Source organism: Rhinolophus sinicus, linkage group LG01 (genome assembly GCF_036562045.2).
Source record: "Rhinolophus sinicus isolate RSC01 linkage group LG01, ASM3656204v1, whole genome shotgun sequence".
NCBI lineage: Eukaryota > Metazoa > Chordata > Mammalia > Chiroptera > Rhinolophidae > Rhinolophus > Rhinolophus sinicus.
Window position 1 is genome coordinate 160,308,042 of NC_133751.1, and position 15,540 is coordinate 160,323,581.

The window sequence follows — 15,540 nt, forward strand, 5'->3', positions numbered from 1 at the left end:
GCCTACAGTTAAGTTTACATCTTGAGTAAAGTGTACATAATTAAAAATAAAGGTATAAATTTTTGTATCTAATAAACACACAGAATTCAACAAAATTTACATTATCAAATAGTTCAATATCCTAGAGCATCACAACAAACAATACTAGAAACAGAATTTTCTCTACTTCAACATAACCTAATGGTAAGAGTATATTGCTTAAAAGAAAAGAAGAACAAAAATCAGATTTCCAAGATAAATTTTACTTTATATAAATTTTACTTGCTGTTTTAGATAGTATTAATTAGATGCCATGAGTTTTATTATTAGCAAGTTATTTACAGTTGAATAAAAGCTATTTTTTACTAATACAATTGCATAAGATGTAGATAAGTACAATTGAGCAATGAAAACAAACATTAACATTTTTCAAACATGCTAGCCTAAAATAACTACTAGCAATACTAACAGAAATCTCATGCTCTTTTACTATGTCTAACAAAAGAAAATGCAATTTATCAGGTATTATGGAATGCATATTTTTTTTTTTAGAAAGCAAAACTAATAAACCACTTTAATGCAGCCTAGCAGAGATTCAAGTATTACTGTACTTCTCATTTAACCATAAAAGAAACTGAGGAACCTAAAAGCAGTTCACTACTTTGGCATACCATATCTAGTATGCTCTTAGATAAAAACGTAATCCATAGTCCTAATTTCTTGTGTTCCTCTAATACTCGGTAACCAAAGCATTTGATACACCATTCTAGAAAAAATTCTAGGAATTCAAAGGAGCATTTAATGGGAGAAATTTCTTCTAGGTCTTCTTCTTTGATGAAACCTTTCCAAGATTTCATATGTTGTTCTAAAGAGTCATCCAAAAATTTCAAAAGCCTTGTGCCTCATCCTAAATGCAAAATCTTCCAGTAGTAGAATCAAGACAAAACTTAATTTCAAAGTACCATATCATAGACTGGGAAAAAAAGGTTTCTTCCATTAATGCTAGATTATTTGTATAAATCGTTTTAGAATATTTGTTGAAAGAAAAATTCAAACGAAAGAAAGTTACCTTTTCATTCCATTTCTAAATTCAATAATCTAATCATTGCTATCAAGGAGCTATTTCAATTCTTTAAAAAAATATAAAAATTATAGCAGGGAAGTCTTTTTTCAGACTTCAAGTTTCTTACAAGAATACAGAAATCAGAAATCTAAGCTCTCAATTACAATGGCCGTCAGCACAGAGAGTAGATGATCGAGATGATATGGTCTTACGTAGTTCAATTTAATCATAAAGGTATGCCACTTGCGTTCAAAACAAATGCAGCTTCATTTGTTCAGCAGAAATATTTCCAGTCGTACTACAGGAATCCAACTTGGAATTGATAGCTCTATATCAGTGTTGAGATAGGAGTCTTGGAGGAGAAAAGTTTCAGTCTTCTAGAAAGCCAATGAAGTAAAAGGTGCTCACAGCCATTGTGATGAATCCAAAGAGAAGTATGAAAAAGTTACTAGATACTATCTTAACCAAGAGGAATTGTTGCTTCAGTTTCTAGCACTACGAAGTTAGCAGACGAAGTTAGAAGGTCTGCCTCAAGGTTTGTCCTCACCTATTAACATTACCTTATTAGGGTTGAATTTGAGCCAGTAAGACTTCATTCCGGAGATTTCAGACAGAATGTGAGACATCTGGGGCATTGTTCCTCCTAGATTAGATGAGAAGGAAAGGTATAGCTGGGTGTGGTTTGCTATCTATCTATCTTGACCTTAGCAGAAGATATAAAGAATTGGACTCATTATCAAAAGTTTTATTTTGTTGGCTGTTTTTTCTTATTTTTTCTGTCCCAACTATTGGCCTTCAAATATTCACTTTAGTTTTCATAAGCAAGGTTACTCATGGAAAGGACTTCAATTTTTCCTCTAGGCATCTTCAGTATGAAATTCTTTCATTTTCATTTCCAAGAGGCTGCAATGGCAAGGCAGATGATTTGCATGTGACAACATGCAGCTCAGAGCACGACTTACGCAAAAGAAAAAATTTGATATGTGTTTGGAGTCGATGTTGCAGACTTGAAGAAGAGGAATGCATTGATTCAGTGTTGGACATACATATGCATGGCCTCTTGCCATGGCTATCTGTATTCAAATTCATTTTGGTATTTGTTAGTAAGCCAAAAGCCAAACCCAAGTCAACACACGTATTTTAGGTTCACTCTTCAAAGTTAAAAAGAGAGAGAGATACTCCATTTTCATACTAAACTTCCGATATCTGAAAATTCACTGCCTCATATTATTCTCAGTTAAAGCAATTTTTCCCTACTCAATGTTTTTATAAAGAAATAAGATATATATAAATGATAATCCCTAGAAATTAAAAGGATGAATACTGACTGCTAAATAAACTATGTGAACTAAACTTCTATTATGGATTTTTTTTTCTATACCAGGCATAGCACCACATATCATGGACTATGTCGTACTTTGCACAATCTTCACAATTGAGAGCTCTTAACAAATAGCTCCTCACCTAATTTTAATAGCAAGATTAGTCAGCTCTTCTAACTCATCTCTTCCATTTTTTCAACAAACTTCAAGAATTCCTAAAACACAATTACAAGATGAGGGCTAAGACCCAATGAATTCTGATAAATTCTGTTTCTCTAAAATAAGGTTGTGTCCTCAAAGGCATGCATCAGCAATGCTAGTCTCGTGGAGCAAGACAAAATGTTTGTTTCAAAGGAACACTAGTCCTATCCACATAGTCATCCAAAGAACGCAAGGATGATTTTCCAATTCCAAAATTTCCTGCTTTCAGATAACTTCTACCAATTCAAGTAATAAGCGCAAACCTATTTTATCAATGTTAATTAAAAATCTTATAAGAATTTTACCCTTGTAAGTAGTTTTTTCATAATTCTCATAATCTGCTTCATTTACATAAATATAAAAATTGATTCCATAAAAACATTACCAGTCAAATCTCCCAACAGTTATGAGGTCATTCCATAAACAATGTTTACCTAGCTGCTGTTAGATGCTGCTTAACACGATACACTTGACATAACCTGCATTTTAAAACTGAAACACATCATACCAATTAAATAGGAGGCTATAGTATCAGAGCAATAGCTGATATACACATGCTGCAAAATCTGATAAATTAATCCATTCTTATCCAAAAGCATTATGCTTTTATTGTGAAATAGCAAACATTATTAAGAGAGAAAACTTTTTAATTAACATATTCATACCTTCACTGATCTGGTTCTCTGATACAATCACACTTCCTGAGGGCAAGGGACCAACTGAACTTGAGCCTTCCACAGTCTGCCTCTTCTCAAAACTAAACTCTGGAAGTCTTGGAGCCTGAGGTCTGGTTTTTCTTGCAGGATTCAAGAAAAAACAGTAGGCACATCGAAAAGCTGCAGAGAATTTTTAAAAAATAAAACCAAAAATCAAAGAAAACTCAAGGATTAATCAGGTAACTCTCAAGATTACTTTTGCAAATAATCAAAGAACCCTTCAAAAGTTATTTATCCCTTATGAAATTACACATGTTTTCAGTAATATTATGGCAGTGTTCTAACTAAAGCTAATTTTAAAGCATACTTTTGTTTTGTTTTTTAAGGATACAGCTCACAATGGCCCATGAGGGGATCGAACCGGCAACCTTGGTGTTATCAGCACCACGCTCCAATCAACTGAGCTAGTCGGCCATCCCAAAGCACACTTTCTAATAATTATTAGAATATTAATTTTAAAGAAGAAAAATTAAGTCACATAGCACATTAACTAATATCAAAACAATATTAATAACGATCTAAATGTATTAAACTACATTTCTAGTCACCAGAAACATTCCGTATTTTTAAATCCAGAACCTTGCTCATTTGCCAAGAAAATATAGTATGTCATACTTGAAAAGCATAATTAATCTAGCACAGTATTTTTCAATAGTGGCTATACATGAGAATCATCTGAGGAGCTTTAAAAAATGCTGATGCCTGGACCCCCACCCCAGATCAATTAAAGCAGACTCACTGTGAGTGGGCCCTGGACATCATAATTTTTAAAAGCTCTTCAGGTGATTCTGATGCACAGTGAAGTCTAAGAACAGCTGGCCTAGAGGTTGTACATTGTATGAGGAAAATCTGAGTTGTCTATCTTGTTTTGGTCTGTGTTTTAAAATAAGAACAATATGCCTGAACAATATATACAAAGACAATACCTAAAATAAAATGACATTACACGGGAATTGGCACAGAAATATTTGAGAGTTAACTGCCCAATAATTCTTACCAATGTATTCAAATTCTTCTTTCAAAGCCATGCCATTATGAGAAAAACACTGCTGACATATCAAGGCATACCTACACCAAAAGGCAAAACAGATTAGTTACAAATGCAAACAAAGCCCAGGAGAAGCTATGTTAGCTATCACAGCTAATTTATATTTTAACATAGCTAAATATGTCATAACAGATTAGATGCTACTTAGTAAACAAAAAAACAATATTCTTTAAACATAACAACAGCCAAAATTTCAATCATTTTAAAATATAACTTATACAACAAATTAAAAGTAAACTAAGAAACAGTCAAATGAATCCTTACTAAATTAGCAGAAACATATTTGGTACAGAACACTTAAATTTAGTTTTTCCTAAAGTATATTCCTGGGAATGAAATACCCCAAATCTGTGGTCAGATAAGATCAGAAAAAAAATGGAACCTCTCAGAGACTCACAATGAGAAATCTTATAGTAAAGAAATAAATTTAATTTTGTTTACTTCGGTCCAAAGGTTAAAATCTGTGCATCATAATTCCTGTATCTCTCCCAGTTACACTTACACATCCTCCTCGTTTTCTATTTATATATTCTGTTCTCTGTGTATATACTTTTTTTTTTTTTCTGTGTATGTACTTAACAAATGCTTGGCCGTATCAAACAACATTCTGTATTGAATAACATGAAATTTACTATATTAACTTTAAATTCTAGCCTCTTTATTAAAATGATAATATCAACCAATACCTTTGTCAAATATTTAACTCTGGTAACCTAAGAATTTTTTATAAGTCTACGCTATGATATTGCTCTGCTCACATCATACCTATCTCCCCAGATTTATTGTAAGGATCAAGTAAGATAATTAGAAAAGCATTTGGAGAACTATATGTGCCAAATGTAAATTGTCTTCACTGCTATTAAAATTATTACCATCATCAAGGTCCAGTACATCTATAAAACTCCATTTCTTACAACCTGCCAGTTTTCACTATTTATGTGCTCCTTAGGTTTAAGAGTTTCAGTGAAGTGAATCCATTTCTCTAAGAGTGGGGTTATAATAGTTACAATATTGTTTTTTGGGTTTTTTTTCTAGATTATATCTAAATACTTGATCCCAACTCCTACTGAAAAACAACTGAATATGTACTCTCTTCAGGGCTATAAAATACTCCATTATGTTCTAAAATAAGGAAACAGGAGCCACAAAACTAGAGAACATCTAGCATATGTGCACACAACACACACACCATGACCAACAAACTTTTCCTTTACTTTCATCTATCTACCACTCTAGTAAACATTACCTGTTTTGTGGACCATCACCAACTAAATATTCAACAATTCTGTCTAGAGCACCTCGTTCTCGGGGGAGAATGGGTCTTGCTAAAGGTGGACCAGGAGGATGAAGACCTAGTAAATAAATACAAATGACAACAATAATAAACATAAAATAATAAATAACAAAACAAAAATATATTCTTATAAATCTCTGTAGAGCATTCAAACTTTCACTAAAAATGCTAAACTACAAAAAAAATGTGTTTAAGTATGTGCTATTTCACTTAATAGATTATACCAATGTAATCTATTAAGAAATGAAACTATGTTGGGTTCTGCACAAACCAATTTTAAGAATGCCCAGAATATTAAAAGCTTATGTAATAATAAACTAGGGATTTATTCTCTGAACCACAGAGTCCAGGGGTCATATTTACCTTCCCATCTAAAACTACTAAAACACTGTGCAAAAGACATTGGGTATCAGACAATGTAGGATAAAGATCTCTGACAGACAAAAATCAAATAACATAAGCCCTACAATTGCCCCAGTTTGTTGCCTGGAGAGACTTTCCAGGCAGCAGCTAAGGGAGGATACACCCAGGTGAAGTGACTCAGTCTCCCTGAGATGACAAAATAAAGCTGGAATGGGGAAGCCAAAGCAGCTTGAGTTCACAGGAAAGAGTAGGAGAGAATGCACAGATCAGGAGCACCAAAGATCTGCAGAGGATCCCCAAGACTCTCCAGAAGAGTACTGGCTGGTGTATTCATGTGAGACTACCTGAAGACAGAGAAAAGAACTGCCCCCAAATATTAAAGGTAACAGTGCTCACAAGAGGCCAAAATGTTGCATATTTTCACCAACCACAGGGGAAAACTTCGTAACTCACAGGTCACTGGTACATAATCATAGGAGTTTTGTACAAGAATATAAAAATATCTAGCATCCAATAAGGCATGACTCACTTCTGGCATCAGATCAAAAATTATTAGACATCCAAATAAGCAGGAAAACATGACCCATAATGAGAAAAATCAATCATAAGTGACCCAGAAATGACAGAGATAATAGAATCAGTAGACGAATATATTAAAACACTTATGACTATATTCCACATGTTTGAGAATCTAGAGGAAAGATTCAATGTTAAGTAAAGACATAGAAAAAATTTTAAAAACTCAAACTGAACAGATGAAAATTACCATGTCTAGGATGAAAAATCTGCAGACAGGATGAATGGCAAGCCGTTTGGACATTACAGGAAAAGTATTAGTACACAAAGATATAACAATAGAAATCATATAAAATGAAACACAGAGAAGTGACTAAAATTATTTTTAAATGAAAAAAACATCAGTGCGCTGTGGAACAACCTCAATTAGTCTAACATACATATAGTTGGAGTCCAGAAGATGAGGAGGGAGAAGAAGAAAATAATATTTGAAGAAATAATGCACAACATTTTTTCCAAATTTGATGAAAGTTATAAACCCACAGATCTAAAAATATCAATAAACTTAAGCACAAGAAACATAATTTGCAACAAGACACAGCATATTGAAATTGCTTAAAACTAGTAATAAAATCTTAAAAGCAGTCGGAAAAAGATACATTACACACAGAGAAACAGAGATAAGAATGATGACAGAGCTCTCATCAGAAAATAAGTAAGCCAGAAGAAAATGAAACAATGTTTGAAGTTCTGAAAGAAAAACTATCAAATTAGAATTCCATATTTGTCGCGTCCAGAGCAACACAGGCAGTGAGAGAACGAGAAGGGACGGTGAAGGGTTAAGAAAGAAACAGAAATCAAGAAAGTTATGAAACAGGGGGCCAAGGGTCTCCCAGCCTCAAAGGACTGAGAGCCCCGAATCGGGCCGCCTTCTGGCTTTTATTGATAAACACACAAGGAAGTAGTATTTTCTCCATGGTCTGTGAGTCTCATACATCATACCAGAAAACTGATTCAAATCAATCACCCCTGCCTGCAAACAGCCGGAATAGAAAGTCCCATGATGTCTTAACAATTATGATATGTGCCTCCCCAGGGACAAATCTTTTATGCTAAAACTTATTGTTAAGAATGGAAGGAGAACTGATGTTATCACATCATTGACTCACTTCCCAAGCAGGTTGTGGGAAGGAATATAGCCACATAGGCAGAAGCTCTCATTAGCTAGGGGAAGGTGGGGAGCTGTGCCCACCTCTATTGACCCCGTGAGTTCTCCTGGTGGTCCCCACGTGGTTCCGCCTGGCTTGCATTGTTCTTCCCGTGAGGAATCTTACCCGTCATTGGCTGACCAACCATCTTTTGTGGGCCAAACAGAGAGAGATGAAGTGTAAGCACAAAGGTGAAGCAAAGTCCCTGAAAGGAACAGTCACAAACTCTTCTTTCTTTAGGGATAGGCACGACGGTATACATGGTTAGGGTGCTGTGTGACAACACATATTAATGAAAACATCTCTTAAAAACAAAGGCAAAAATGAAAACTTTTTCAAACCTACAAAACTGAAGGACCTTATCACTAGTAGAATTGCACTACACTAAATGTTAAAAGAAGTCCTTCAAGCAGAAGGAAAATGACACCAGATGGGAAGCTGGATCTACACAAAGGAAAGGGGAGTACCAGAAAGGAGTTACTATGTGGGTAAATATACAAAATTTTTATTATTTAAATCTTTTTAAAGTTAAAAGGAAGAATAATTCGTTCTAAATTTTATAACATACATAGAAGCAAAATGTATGACAACAATAGCAGAAAGGTCAGGAAGAGAGAAAAGGAAGAATACTGTTGTTAGATTCTTAAACTAGGTGATGTCATAAAAATGGCGGCGTGAGGTGAGCCTCTTGAAATCTCCCCTGGAATTTACAACAAATTGAACAACTATAAATCCACAAAGGACTCCCTGCACAGCAGACCGGCAAGACGAAGAGTCTCAGGATGGAATTCACCTAAAGGTGGGCAAATTGCGTGCGCAGGGGAGGAGGGAAGGGAGAAGTGCAAAGATGGGGTCCCGCAGGCGCAGGACGCAGACCTAGCTCAGTGCTCCGAGCTCTCTGCATCCCGGAACTACCGCAGCTGCGGGAGAGGGAAGAACTCAGACTGTTAGGGCTCTGTTTATGGGCCACAGGGCTGAGGGGATAGCATATAACACAGCTGAACCCAACGCTCACGGCAGAGACTGCGGAGCAAAGACTGAGGGAAGAAGGCTGAAAACGGTGGTTTAAGCCCTCACTGCCGAGCAGAGAACAGAAGCCTTAGGCACTGAGACTAGCTGTCCCCTCCTTACCCTCCCAGAGCTCGCCCGCCCCACCTGCCCAGTGCTAGAAGCGGAACAGTAGCAGTGTCAGATCAAAAGAACAGAATATTTGCAATTCTGAGATCTGTGGTCCACAGAAACGGACTCGCAGCCCAACTAGTTCCGGCAAAGGGGAGGGAGCTATGGAAGCAGGACTGGCTGTGGTGGTGTTCCCCGCCATTGCTCTGGGTCACCTCTCACAACCCACCCCGCCCCTGTCCCCACCTATCTGGGCGGATCCCTGCAGGAGTAAACAGAACTGCTGAAACAAATGGGCTCTGAATCTGGTGCAGGAAGAACTTGGAACTTCAGAAGCTCTCCACATCCCTACACGGAGGCAGTGCCCTATGACCCAGGCGAACTGTTCACAGAGGAGAAGCCCATCTTCCAAGGAATCCCCCTATTGTGTGAGAAGCCAGAATAATGCAGAGAAAATATAACACTACAGTGTGAGAAAGAACAAAAGGCTGCAGTTGGAGAGAAAATAAAACATTCTACCAACAAGTACTGGAAAACAAAAGAAAGACCTCTTACTATCAACCTGTTGCAGAAGCCACTCCTGTAGATGTCTAGGAAGAGAAATAATAAATCAGTAATTGCCATGAATAACCAAGGCAACAAGACAGCTCAGAAAGAAAGTGAAAAGTCTCCAGAAAAAGAACTTAAAGATATGGAAATATGTAATTTAAATGACAGAGAATTCAAGATTGCAGTTCTGAAAAAACTCAATGAGATGCAAGAAAACACAGAAAGGCAGTTTAATGAACTCAAACACAATCAAAGAACAACATGAGCATTTTATGAAAGAGATTGAAATTTTAAAAAAGAACCAAATAGAACTTCTGGAGATTAAGAACTCAATAGAAGAAATCAAGAATGAAATAACCAGCTTAGGTAGTAGAGTTGACCAGATGGAGGAAAGAATCAGTGACATCGAAGATAGAAACATGGAAATTACACAGATGGAAGAAGAAAGAGACTTGAGACTTAAAAGAAATGAAAGAACTCTACAAGAACTTTCTGACTCCATCAGAAAGAGCAATATAAGAATAATGGGCATACCAGAAGGAGAAGAAACAGAGAATATATTCAAACAAATTGTCGATGAGAACTTCCCAAATTTGTGGACAGAACTGGATCCTCGAATCCAAGAAGCAAATAGAACACCTAATTACCTCAATCCCAACAGGCCTTCTCCAAGGCACATTGTATTGAAGCTGTCTAAAATCAACGACAAAGAAAGAATCCTCAAGGCAGCCAGGGAAAAGAAGACGGTAACCTACAAAGGAAAACCCATTAGATTATCATCAGATTTTTCAGCAGAAACTCTACAAGCCAGGAGGGAGTGGAATCAAATATTCAAACTATTGAAAGAGAGAAATTATGAGCCAAGAATAATATACCAGCAAAGATATCCTTTAGATATGAAGGAGAAATAAAGACCTTTCCAGACATACAGAAGCTGAGGGAATTTTCTAATACATGACCTGCACTACAAGAAATACTGAAGGAGGCTATTCGACCAGCATAAATAGGGATAATTTGTGACAACCAAAACATAAAAGGAGGGAGAGTAAAGGCCTGAACTGGAATATGGGAATGGAGAATGTACGCATGCTGAAGAAAATGGAATACTCTATATGAAACTTTCTTTTACATAAACTTAATGGTAACCACTCAAAAAAAAAAAATCCAGAACTGAAATATGTACTGTAATAAAAGAAGAAACAGAGGGAAAAATCATAGAATACCACCACATAGAAATAACAGACAACAACAAAAAGGCAAAGAAACAATGGAGACACCGTCTTACCAGAAAACCAAAGACAGAATGACAGGAAATCCTCACGTATCAATAATCACCCTAAATGTAAATGGACTGAATTCACCAATAAAAAGGCACAGAGTAGCAGATTGGATTAAAAAAACAAAACACAACCATACGCTGCCTCCAAGAGACACATCACAGCTATAAGGACAAACATAGACTCAAAGTGAAAGGGTGGAAATTGAATAAAAAAAGTAACAAGAGACAAAGATGGACATTTCATAATAAAAAAGGGGACTATACAACAAGAAGACATAACAGTCATCAATATTTATGCCCTCAATCAGGGAGCACCGAAATATACAAGCAACTACTAACAGAACTAAAGGGAGAAATTGACCAAAACACAATTATACTAGGGGACCTAAATACATCATTGACAGCTATGGATAGATCATCCAAACAGAAAATAAAGAAATAGCAGCCCTAAATGATACATTAGATGAAATGGACATAACTGACATTTATAGAGCACTTCACCCTATAACATCAGACTGTACATTTTTTTCCTAGTGTACATGGAACACACTCAAGGATAGACCATATATTGGGACACAAAACTAGCCTCAGCAAATTTAAGATTGAAATCATACCAAGCATATTCTCTGATCACAAGGCTTTGAAATTGGATATCAACTGCAAAGAGAAAGCAGGAAAAACTACAATATGTGGAGATTAAACAACATACTTTTAAAGAACAACCAGGTCAAAGAAGAAACAAACGGAGAGGTCAAAAGATACATAGAAACAAATGAGAATGAAAATACATCCTTCCAAAATTTTGGGGATGCAACGAAAGCGGTTTTAAGAGGGAAATTTATATCATTACAGGCCTATCTCAAGACACAAGAAAAATCGCAGATAAATAACCACACATTACACCTTAAAGAACTAGAGAAAGAAGAACAAATGAAACCCAAAGTCAGCAGAAGAAAAGAAATAATAAAAATCAGAGCAGAACTAAATGAAATAGAGAACAAAAAGACAATAGAAAAAATTAATATGACAAAGAGCTGGTTCTTTGAAAAGATTAACAAAATTGACAAACCCTTGGCTAGACTCACTAAGATAAAAAGAGAGAAGACACTAATTAACAAAATCAGAAATGAAAAAGGGGAAGTTATGAGGGGAAGAGAGGCCTATATGCCACAGAAATACGAAGGATTATCCAAGAATACTATGAAGGACTATATGACACCAAATTCAATAACCTAGAAGAAATGGACAAGTTCTTAGAAACATAAAGCCTTCCTAGGCTGAATCACAAAGAACTGGAAAATCAAAATAGACTGATCACCAGTAAGGAAATTGAATCAGTCATCTGAAACCTTCCCAAAACCAAAATTCCGGGACCAAATGGCTTCACTAGTGAATTCTGCCAAACCTTCAAAGAGGATCTAATGCCAATCCTCCTCAAACTCTTCCAAAAAATTGAAGAAGAGACAGTACTCCCTAACTCATTTTATGAGGCCAACATTACCCTAATACCAAAACCTGGTAAGGACAGCACAAAAAAAGAAAACTACAGACCAATATCTCTGAAGAATACAAAATCCTAAACAAAATTCTAGCAAATCGAATGCAACAATGCATTAAAAAATTATTCATCATGACCAAGTGAGGTTCAACCCAGGGGTACAAGAATGGTTCAACATTCACAAATCCATCAATGTGATACATCACATAAACAAAATACAGGACAAAAATCATGATTATCTCAATTGATGCAGAAAAAGTGTTTGACAAGATACAACGTCCATTTATGATTAAAACACTTAATAAAATAGGTATAGAAGGAAAACATCTTAACATAATAAAGGACATATATGACAAACCCTCAGTTAATATCATAATTAATGGTGAAAAATTGAAGCCCTTTGCTCTACGTTCAGGAATACGACAGGGCTGTCCGCTATCACGTCTGCTTTTCAACATAGTGTTGGAAGTCCTCGCCAGAGCAATTAGGCAAGAGAAATTCCTTTTGCAATTGCAACAAAAAGAATAAAATACCTAGGAATAAACTTTACCAAGTATGTGAAAGACCTATATGCTGAAAACTATAAGACATTGAATTTAAAAGAAATTGAAGAAGACACAAAGAAATGGGAAGACATTCCATGCTCATGGATTAGAAGAATCAACATAGTTAAAATGGCCATATTACCCAAAGCAACACACAGATTTAATGCAATACCCATCAAAATCCCAATGGCATTTTTTAAAGAAATAGAACAAAAAAATCATCAGATTTGTATGGAATCACAAAAGACACCGAATAGCCAAAGTAATCCTAAAAAAAAAGAACAATGCTGGAGGTATCACACTCCCTGACTTCAGCTTGTACTACAGGGCAACAATAATCAAAACAGCATGGTATTGGCAGAGAAACAGACACATAGACCAATGGAATAGAATTGAGAACCCAGAGATAAATCCATATAAATATGGACAGATAATTTTTGATAAAGAAGCTAAAAACATACAATGGAGAAAAGACAGCCTCTTCAAGAAATGGGGCTGGGAGAATTGGAAAGCCACGTGCAAAAAAATGAAACTGTACTGCTATCTGTCACCATGTACCAAAATTAATTCAAAATGGAATCAAAGACCTAAGCATAAGACCTAAAACAATAAACTGCAAAGAAGAAAACACCGGTACTAAACTTATGGACCTTGGGTTCAAAGAACATTTTATGAATTTGACTCCAAAGGCAAGGGAAGTAAAAGCTAAAGTAAATGAATGGGACTATATCAAACTTAAAAGCTTCTGCACAGCAAAAAAAACCATCGACAAAATAAGGAAGCAACCAACTGAATGGGAGAAGATTTTTGCAAACAGTGCCTCCGATAAGGGGCTAATATCCAAAATATACAAGGAACTCATGAAACTCAACAACAGGAAACAAACAACCTAATTGAAAAATGGGCAGAGGACCTGAAGAGACTTTTCTCCAAAGACGACATACAAATGGCAAATAGACATGAAAAAAATGTTCAACATCACTAATCATCACAGAAATGCAAATAAAAACCACTATGAGATATCACCTCACCCCAGTTAGAATGGCTATCATCAACAAGACAAATAGTAACAAGTGTTGGAGAGGCTGTGGAGAAAAAGAAATCCTCAGACACTGTTGGTGGGAATGCAGACTCACGCAGCCACTATGGAAGGCAGTGTGGAGGTTCCTCAAAAAATTACGAATAGAATTACCATATGACTCAGCAATGCCTCTCCTGGGTATCTACCCAAAAAAATATGAAAACATTTATCCATAAAGTTTTCAGGAACATTGAATGCTCCAATGTTCATTGCAGCTTTATTTACAGTGGCCAAGACATGGAAACAACCAAAGTGTCCTCTGATAGATGAATGGATAAAGAAGTTGTGGTATATATACACAATGGAATACTATTCGGCGGTAAGAAAAGATGAAATAGGACCATTTGTGACAATGTGGATGGCTCCTGAGATTATAATGCTAAGCAAAATAAGTCAGACAGAAAAAGCAGAGAACCATACAATTTCACTGATATGTGGTATATAAAACTGAAAACAACAAAAGAACAAGACAAACAAATGAAGGAACAAAAACTCATAGACACAGACAATAGTTTAGTGGTTACCAAAGGGTAAGGGGGAGGGGGTGGTAGATGAGGGGGTGGTAGATGAGGGTGAGGGGGATCAAATACATGGTGGTGGAAGGAGAACTGACTCTGGGTGGTGAACACACATGGGATTTATAGATGATGTAATACAGAATTGTACACCTGAAATCTATGTAACTTTACTAACAATTTTCACCCCAATAAAACTTTAATTAAAGAAAAAAAAATATTCTTAAGCTATATGTGAACTGGTATCACTTGCAGATAAACTGCGATAAATTAAAGATCTATACTATAAATCCCAAAGTACTCACTAAAATCACATGAAAAAGTAATACAGCCAGTAAGGCAACAAAAAAGATAAAAATGGAATCATAAAAGATACTCAGTCCAAAAGGCAGAACATGAGAAGAAAGGCAACAGAACAGATGGGACAAATAGAAAAAAATATATATAGTACAATAGAAGATTCTAACTCAAACCTAAACATATCAACCATTACATTAAATGTACGTAGCCTGAATGATCATCCTCATTACGAGGCAAAGATTGTCAGAATGAATAAAAAAGCAATATCCAACATACGCTGCTTACAAAAAAAATAAATTTAAATATAAAGACCAAATAGATTTAAAGTAAATGATAGAAAAAACATATATAAATATGCTAACACTAATCAAAAGAAATCTGTAATAGCTTATTAACATCAAGTAGATTTTAGAGCAAAGAATATCCTCAGAGATAAAAAGTAATTTCATAATGACAAAGGAGTCAATTCATCAAGAGGGCATAACAATCCTAAACTGTATGAAGCAAAAACTAGTAGAACCACAAAAAGAAACAGACAAAGAACACAGTTATAGTTGGAGATTTCAACAGCCTTCTCTCAATAGTTGACAGAATAAACAGACAGCGAATCAGGAATGATACAGTGTTGATACAGAACAACACTACAACCAACTGGACCTAACTGACAGTTGTAACCACTCTACCCAACAGGAACAGCATACAGTCATGAATTACTTAACGATGGGGATACATGCTGGAAAACGTATCGTTAGGCAATTTCATCATTGTGCGAACATCACAGAATGTACTTACACAAACCTAGATGGCACAGCCTACTACACACCTAGGCTGTGTGGTACAGCCTATTATTCCTAGGCTACAAACCGGTACAGCATGTTACTATGCTGAATACTGTAGGTAATTATAACACAATGGTAAGTATTTGTGTACCTAAACATACCTAA

The 15,540-nt window shown here is 35.7% G+C and overlaps 1 protein-coding gene across 2 annotated transcripts in view; it reads right to left on the reverse strand.

Annotated features, from left to right (window-relative positions):
• The window catches only part of LNPK (lunapark, ER junction formation factor), a 69,694-nt gene that overhangs the window by 4,823 nt on the left and 49,331 nt on the right, over window positions 1–15,540 (reverse strand). The window contains exons 10-13 of one of the 2 annotated variants that reach the window (XM_074338307.1): window positions 5,576–5,681; window positions 4,279–4,349; window positions 3,231–3,401; window positions 1,603–1,685 (exon numbers count right to left, since the gene is read on the reverse strand). In XM_074338307.1, the coding sequence (XP_074194408.1) occupies window positions 1,603–1,685; window positions 3,231–3,401; window positions 4,279–4,349; window positions 5,576–5,681 (431 nt within the window). The remainder of the gene's footprint in view (window positions 1–1,602; window positions 1,686–3,230; window positions 3,402–4,278; window positions 4,350–5,575; window positions 5,682–15,540) is intronic. The other variant, XM_074338301.1, reaches the window with a different exon arrangement.